The sequence below is a fragment of the Coturnix japonica genome, chromosome 20 (assembly GCF_001577835.2).
Source record: "Coturnix japonica isolate 7356 chromosome 20, Coturnix japonica 2.1, whole genome shotgun sequence".
Lineage (NCBI taxonomy): Eukaryota > Metazoa > Chordata > Aves > Galliformes > Phasianidae > Coturnix > Coturnix japonica.
Window position 1 is genome coordinate 9,161,806 of NC_029535.1, and position 7,430 is coordinate 9,169,235.

A 7,430-nucleotide genomic window follows, 5' to 3' on the forward strand; every position below is an offset into this window, starting at 1 on the left:
ACAGTGGCTCATTGCCGTGCAGGTAACAAGGGAAGCGCTCAGTACAGGGGTGCATGTGAGCACAGATGCAGGTTTTTTAGACTTTTACTAACTGGGGCAGTAAATGTTCAGGTCGTAATGCTATAGGTGAGAAAGAGCCTGGGTTTAGCGAGCAGAAGCAGGGCAGGAACCAGCCCATGGACAGCAGCGAGCCCTGCCACATCCAACACGCCGCCTGCAAGGGGAGCAGCGGGGCAGCCCAGCAATACAAACACCTCCTCTCCCCACCTCCCCCCGCCCCCGGCGGCCATTTCAATTCACCACCCCATCCCCGCGGCCTCCTCCGGTCGCTGCGCAGCAGACGGGAGCCCCCTAGTGAGGGCCGGCCCGGCTCAGCCCGGGGACGCGGCTCCGGCCCGGCCTGGCTCGGCGTTAAGGGGAGGGCCCGGCCCGGCCCGGCCTAGTCTGGCCGCGCCTGCTCGGTGCGGAGCGGAGCGGCCATGGCGGGGCTGGAGCTGCTGTATTGCTCGGCTCAAGCCGGCATCTCCTGCCCGCAGGATGCGTTGGTTTGCGGCATCCATTGGGAGCTGATCCAGCACGGCTACCGCTGCCTCGGCGCCGGAGAGCAGGTACGGGGCGGGCAGCACCGCTTCTGGGCCCCGCTAGGCCGCGCCGATCCTCGGCCTTTCCTAGCGACTCACGCCGCCACCGCGCGGCCCAACCCGGCAGCTGCTGCCGGAGGGAAGGACTTGTGGGCCCTGTGGATGGGCCCTATGGATTGTCCCGGTACCGGCCAACGATGCGGCTGCGATGTGTTGTTGGGGTTTGGTGCTTTGGGGAGGCTGTTGTTACAGGGGTACCAGAGCTCAGATAGGGGGTGGGGAGCCTGGGGTGGTGCTGGGGGGTTGTATTGGGCTGCACTGCACTGTTTTGGCAGTAAAGTCTCCCAGACAGCCCCCCAATGCTTGGGAGCTATGGGTGTGATGAGTGATAGAGAGCACCGTCTCCTGCTTGGGGTCTTTGTTGCCTTCAGCTCAGCAAGGTGTGGTTGTGTGCCCTCCTGTTCTAGCTGCTAGCAGGTCTTACTGCCCTGTTTGTCTTCCTGTAGCCAGGTCCTGATGAAAGGAAGTCAGAGCTGCTGCCTGCTGGCTGGGAAACCAATAAGGAGGTGTATACACTGCGCTACAAGTCCACAGATGATGCCCGGGAACTGCTGCTGAAGGCCGTTGTGGTGGATGACAGCATGATCCTCAATGTCATGGTGAGCACCCAAACTGATTGCTGCAGGAATTAGAGTCCTTTCAGATGCAGTGTCTGCTACTGTCCAACATGCGAAGAACAGTAGAGCCAGTTTCTTAAATGTTTTGCTGCTACTTGTTCTGCCTTCCTGCATCATTTGTCCCATAGGGATGGCCCTCTGCCTGGCTGCTAACATCATGCTTCTCCTGTCTTTACTAGGATCGTGCTTCGCAGAAGGTGGCAGACGTGACCTTGGCGGTGGCTGACTACATCAACCCAGAGCACCTGAATGATTTCCACAAGTAATCTCAGTTCTCTGACATCTCCTGCAGGAGAAAAAGTCTCAGCAGCATGGGGAGGGGGACAGATGGGGTCAGAGATAAGGTTAAGAGGAACCTGGAGGACTCTTCTCTCCAGCACAAATTTAGGGTGCCAGCTGGGTACATGTTTTGTGCCAGGGATGCCAAAAGAATGTCTGTCCTCTCACCACCCCTGTCCAGCACCTTTGCACCTGAGTGCCATGGCCTTCCTGTCCCACCACACTGCTTCTCCTCCCTGCAGGGTGTACAAGAACATGGAAGAGTTGAGGACAAGGATTGTTTCAAGTATCATCTCTCCCCTTGGGGTTCCCACAGAGAAGGCCAAGAAGGATTCACAGGCAGAGAAGAAGGATCCTGTCTCACCCCAGGATTTTAACCCCCTCAGGATCCCTCCCCGGCACCCTGCAGGCGTGAGAGCACCATCCTGGTGAGTGAGCAGCGGGTTTCCACTGAAGGTCCTGGCACAAACTTTACCTCTGTATTGGTTGAGGGACCATCGGGGTTTGGGGGCTGGTGGAGCAGGGACAGCAGGGGAAAAGGCAGCGCTGTGGTATATGGCAGACAGGTTCTCCCCTCTGTTCCCCTGCAAGCCTTTGGCTGGAAGTCAGAGACACCGTGGTGGCTGTCTGCTTGAGCTTAGGGTGCAAGATACTCCTTCTAAAAGTGCAAGGACTGTCATTGTGTTGCTGGCTGGAGGCTGCACGAAGTCAGCCCTTCACTGAAAGTCTTATTCACTGTGTGCTGTTTCAGGCCTTCTCCTTTGAATCCCTTTGCTGTTGGTGGGCAGGACCTGGACCCTTTGGGGTGAGTATGGCTGGGGGAGGTGGTGCTTTGCATGTCCTGGGAGTGTCACCCAGCTCTGCCCTTTACTGAGGGACCTTCCCTGAAACAGCTGCAGTCGGTCTGGCTCAGGCATTGAGCAAAGTGTGTCTGAGTGCGGGTGGCAGCGGAACAGTTCCTCATTACAAATTGCAAAGGAGCAATTGACAGTTGCTAAACCTCAGTATGGTTCTAATATTGTAATAAGATCCCGTCGCTTGCTTAGATGATAGGTTGCAATCTGCGTCTGTTTAATAATCAGCCTGTATTCATTTAACATGAGCTAATTCCTTCAGTAAATCAAAGCTGAATACATCGTTAAGTGAATGTAAGTCTCTAATTTAAAATGGTACCAGCTGCTGCATTTACAGCCCAGCAGGCTTAAAGTTGAGTCCACAGATGCCCGAGTCCTGATTGTGAGCCTCCTGGCTTTTTGGGGCACTCAAGAGCAGGGAAGCTGGAGAAAGCCTGAGTGGAAGCCGGGCTGTTTGGAGGATTGATCTTCCCAGATGCATCTTTGGGTCTTTGGTTTGGTTGGGCAAGAAGAACCTGTCATCTGCCATTCCAGATAAAAGCACATCTTCAGACAAAAAACAGTCCTTGGAGTTGTTGCAAAGCGCCTTGCGGCCCAAGGGAGTCCTCCTTAGAACAGCTCTCCAGTGGGGATCACATTTTTTCCCTCTTGCAAGACTTGATTCTCTGTGGGTTTGGCTAGAAAAGGGCCGGCTAGAAACATCCTGCCCTACTGGAAGGAGAAGCTGGGGGTGACTGGAAGGAAACCTGATAGCATGAGGAAAAGGGGTTCAGTTGTGGGGGGACGACCCTGTTTTTCCCACTGCCTCCAGCTCTTCATTGACAGTTTCTCTGTAAGTGACAAAGGAATTATTGTAAGTGGAAGCAGATTTGTGTGCTGACACCTGTCAGCGCTGGGGCCAGAGACCCAGACTCCCAGGCTTATGCTCCTGGGGCCTGGCTGTCCTGGGGCGCTCTGGGCAGCCAGCCTGGCGTAATGGAACTCATTAGCGCTGTTGTTAATGACTTGTATGATGGCAGTGCTATCCAGAGACTCCAGCCGAGTTTGCATAAAGCCGACGATGAGGAATGGCACTCACAGCATGGGGCAGCTCTGAGGAGCCGCCGTGGTCAGCAAATGACTTCCAGGCAGTGCTTTGGAAAGGTTCGCAGGGTCTGCAGGCTCTTGCAACACTGTGCTCCCCTAGGGGAGCAGGGATGGGACTACAAGTGGCAGTGAGGGCCGGCAGCTCCGATGCATGGTCAGCAGCCCACTGGGGACTTAGCAGCCATGGCTTGTGTTCTGCATGGGCTCATTGCAGGAACTTGAGGGAAGAGGGAAGCTGCTGCTGTTGCTTCCTTCTGCGTGTCTCCAGCTAGAATGAAAGTTTGCCAGTATGGTGGTGCCTTGGATCTGGATATTTGCTCGTGCCCTGGGTTAGGTGTGTGTGCTGCAGCCATAGGGCTCCCATCTCAGTGTAGTGTTAAGCTACAGTTAACACCCTGCGCTGAGCATGTGTTGTGGTGCAGCGTTGGGAAGGGTGCAGGAGGAGTACATTGCTCTTCTGTGCCAATCTCATCTCATTTGCTGCCTTTCCTCTTCCCAGAGGTCGGAGTGGTGGGATGATCGTTGATCCTCTCCGGTCTGGGTTCCCGCAGCCTGGCATTGACCCATCAGCAGGTCTCCCCGGCCGCCTTCCCCCAGGAGCAGTTCCACCTGGAGCCAGATTCGACCCCTTTGGCCCCTTAGGGGCTGGTAGGGCCGGGTAGGTGTATGGCTATGCCTGAGCTGCCACTGCAGCCAAGTACCACAGCATGCTCCCAGTCTGCCCCTGCTCTGCTGCTCCTTCCAGGGTTGTGCTCTTGCTCCTGGTTTGACTTTGTTCTAAATTCCTTTCTAGGCCAGATCCCGACCACCTCCCACCTCCAGGCTATGATGACATGTTCATGTGAGGAGTCACTGAGTGGTTTCTCAGCTAGCTGCAGCCGGAGCAGTCTCCTGGAGCGAGGAGCACTTTCCCCTCTTCATTCCCGTCTTTGGTGGACTTTGATCTTTTCAGCAGCGATTTTCTCTCCCTGCTCAGGGCCATGCTCCTGTGCTTCAGACTGGCTATAAAGGTTTCCATATGCACAGAACAAAAGAGGAGGCAGTAGGTCCATTTCTTTCTCTACTCCTCCAAGAGTAGCCAGCCATGGGTACACAGCAGACACGGGCCTGCGCTGAGCCAGGGCAGTGTTGGGAGCAGTGTGGCGTGCTGAGAGCAGCCCTGGGCTTTGAGGTTTCCTCCTCTTCTTCTCCAGGGTGGCATAGCTTTTGCTGCTGGGATTACGCATGCAGTCAGTGGTAAGGAGGGAGCTGGCTTCTTGCCACTCCCATGCTGGGGAGCTGCAATAGTCTCACTGAAAGCTTCAGCTGGAGAAGGCTTCCAGTGCAGAGATGGTTTCTCTCTTGCTCTTTATCCCAACAGAGTGCTGATCAGCACAGAGGGCTTAAAGCCCATCTCATAGGGTCTGTGTGGGCAGACCCCCAATAGTGGCTCAGGTGGGCTTCTGCATGGATATGCACACTGGATGTGAAGGGCTCCAACAGCAAAGCCTTTGATGTGCATGAAAAGAGACGTACAGTGAATTCCTGGCATTACTTGGCCCCCTGTAGTCCTTCATTCCTGGGGATGTGTGCCAAACCCACAGGCGGTGTGGAGGGCTGCCTATCGGGCACTGTGTTGGGTTGGGGTGGAACAGAGGGGGCTTGGGCGCCTACCTGAACTCTGGGTCCAGCACAGTCTCTCTGTGCCTGGTGGAGCTGAAGGATTTAGAGCTTTGCTTTGCAGCAGGTTTATAGGAACATGTTTTGCTGCTGTCAGTCCTGTGGCATGAGACTTTTGTGGCTCTGCCCAGCTGGACTCTGTGCTGCCACCAGCAAACAGCTTGTGGAGGAAGAACAAGACCTGCATGGGACATAGGATTCTCAGCTCTTTCTGGGACCCCCTCCCTTTCCTGCAGCTCCCCATGAGAGATAATTCTGGGGCTGGAACCCACTGAGGGGTTGAATATTTTCTAATCGTGGTTTGATTTCTTGGAAGGATGTTCATGAGTTTGAAATAAACATCTGACAACAGTGTTGTGTTGGCAGTTGTTGGGGGTGATTCCCCCTGCCCCACTTGGCCACCTCATCTCCCCCACACAAGAAGAGGAGCCCCAAAGCTGCACTTAGGAGCTCCGTTCTGTCTGTGCTTGCCCTACCTGGGGTGGTGGGTTTGAGCTGGAAGCCAGCTTTGTTCTTTCCCTTCAGCAGCATTGCTTTTCTGAGATGATGAGACTCTTATTAAGAAAATTAAGCAGAGAACGGCCCAGCCCTTGTTTGGTGGTAATTGGCTCTCCAGGGCACTGAACACCGCTGTTACACTGCGTGCAGCTGCATAGGCATAAATAAAAAGGGGAAGTGCCCCCCTCTCTCCCTTTTCCCTTAAGGCTTTTCCTTTTAACCCCCTTTCGCCTACAAACACAGCTGATAACAGCTGAGTTGCAGTGTATGCAACCCCAGACTGTGTGCATGTGGGGGCTGGCCATAGAGATTTGGCAGTGGGTGAACTGGAGCAGGGTGAGGCTCCTGTTGTGTCCCCACTGTTCTCCCAGCTCTTGGGCAGCCCCGACCTTGCTGTGTGTGGTTGGGATGTGCAGTGCTGTGGGGAGAGGAAGTGGTTCTGCCTTATCACAGAGGCTCTCTGCGGGAGACAGCTGCTTTCTGCTGCCTGCATTAATCATGTGCTGCAACCTTTCAGGAGGGAGAAACACAGCCTGCTTTGATGGGGCTAATTAAAACGATCCAGCGCCAGGAGAGGATGTGTCGGGTTCTGATAAACAATCTTTTGTCTGCAGCTCTTAACCCCAGTGGGTTCGCAGTACCTTGCAGCTTGGGGGAGCAGGTGGGAGAGGAGGGGGTTGGAAAGAGGATGAGTACACCCGGAGCTGGGGTAGTTGGAGGCTTGTGGCTGAGCCTTGGGGCTGCTGTGGTCTCTGCTGCCTGTGCTCCACAGAGCAGAGGTGTGGGGAGATGTGGACCCTGCACCAAGCATGGCCATCAACACCAGCACTAATGTGAGTGACTGAAGCTGTTAGCATGTAAGGGAGCACAGTGAGTGGTGCATCTTGAGCTGATTTCATGGGGGTTTGTAAAGAGTGGTTGGGGCTGGAGTGTGCGATCCTGGCACAGGCACGGCCCTCACTCCTCCCGCAGTGCCAAGGAGGTGCTTCCACATCACAGTTAGAGAAAGGCACTGGATTATTATTGGCAATGGCTCGACGTCCCTGGAGAGTCCTTCAGGCCATCTGCCAGCCTGCCCAGCCAACAGCACCTGCCTCTCGTGCTCCCAATGGCAGAGCCCTCGTTCTGCTAATTACCCTGCAGATGATGCTCTGAGCCAGGATCCTGCATGCCCCATAGACGGTGCGAGGGAAGAACCGGTGGATATTGCACAGATGGGGAAACAAAGCAGCCTCTGTTGTAGAGGAGTGAGGGAGATGTATGGGGCTGTTCCCTCCTGCACAGAGACACTCCAGGACCCTGACGATGGGTGCTCAAGAGCTCTGTGCTGAGCCAGCTTCTCCATTGGAAGCTGGAGGTGTGCAGAAATGCCGTGCAGCAGCAAGGTGCTCCCCAATGGGATGGGTTTCACTGTGCCTCCAGTGGCACGAGGACTTTACTAGGGGCATCCCAAAGCTGCCCCAACCCACCCATTAACAGCTGCACAGCCCCAGGGTGTGACAGTGGGGCCGAGGCCTCATCCTGCCCACACTGCCCTGCTCCAGCCCACCTCACTGGGGCAGATTTGTCTCACCACCTGGGAATATTTTGGGTTGCTTCCTAAAGAAATCATCACTTTGGTTCAGTATTTCCATCCTGCTGCACTGCTCACCTCTGGTCCCGCTGCTGCCCCTGTGCAAAATCATTCTCCAGTCCTACAGGTCTCAGTGGGGAACCTCTTTAATGTCATTCCTTCCTCAACGCACTTCATTCACCTTAAATATTTATATTTCAATCCGGAGGGTTTTCCCCCAGAC

General features: G+C 55.1%; 1 protein-coding gene across 1 annotated transcript; it reads left to right on the plus strand.

The window, feature by feature from the left end:
• The first annotated feature begins 386 nt into the window (after nt 1-386).
• PSMF1 (proteasome inhibitor subunit 1) lies at nt 387-5,487 on the plus strand. The gene is made up of 7 exons (XM_015881986.2): nt 387-608; nt 1,088-1,240; nt 1,438-1,520; nt 1,780-1,965; nt 2,289-2,342; nt 3,977-4,135; nt 4,271-5,487. The coding sequence occupies exons 1-7, from the start codon at nt 480-482 to the stop codon at nt 4,320-4,322; spliced, it is 816 nt and encodes a 271-aa protein (XP_015737472.1). The 5' UTR covers nt 387-479; the 3' UTR covers nt 4,323-5,487.
• The last annotated feature ends 1,943 nt before the right edge of the window (nt 5,488-7,430 follow it).

Coding starts and splice junctions, on each gene's coding strand:
- PSMF1 (XM_015881986.2), top strand. CDS start 480: ATGGCGGGGCTGGAGCTGCTGTATTGCTCGGCTCAAGCCGGCATCTCC. Junction 609..1,087: donor GCCTCGGCGCCGGAGAGCAG/GTACGGGGCGGG, acceptor GTCTTCCTGTAG/CCAGGTCCTGATGAAAGGAA. Junction 4,136..4,270: donor TTAGGGGCTGGTAGGGCCGG/GTAGGTGTATGG, acceptor ATTCCTTTCTAG/GCCAGATCCCGACCACCTCC.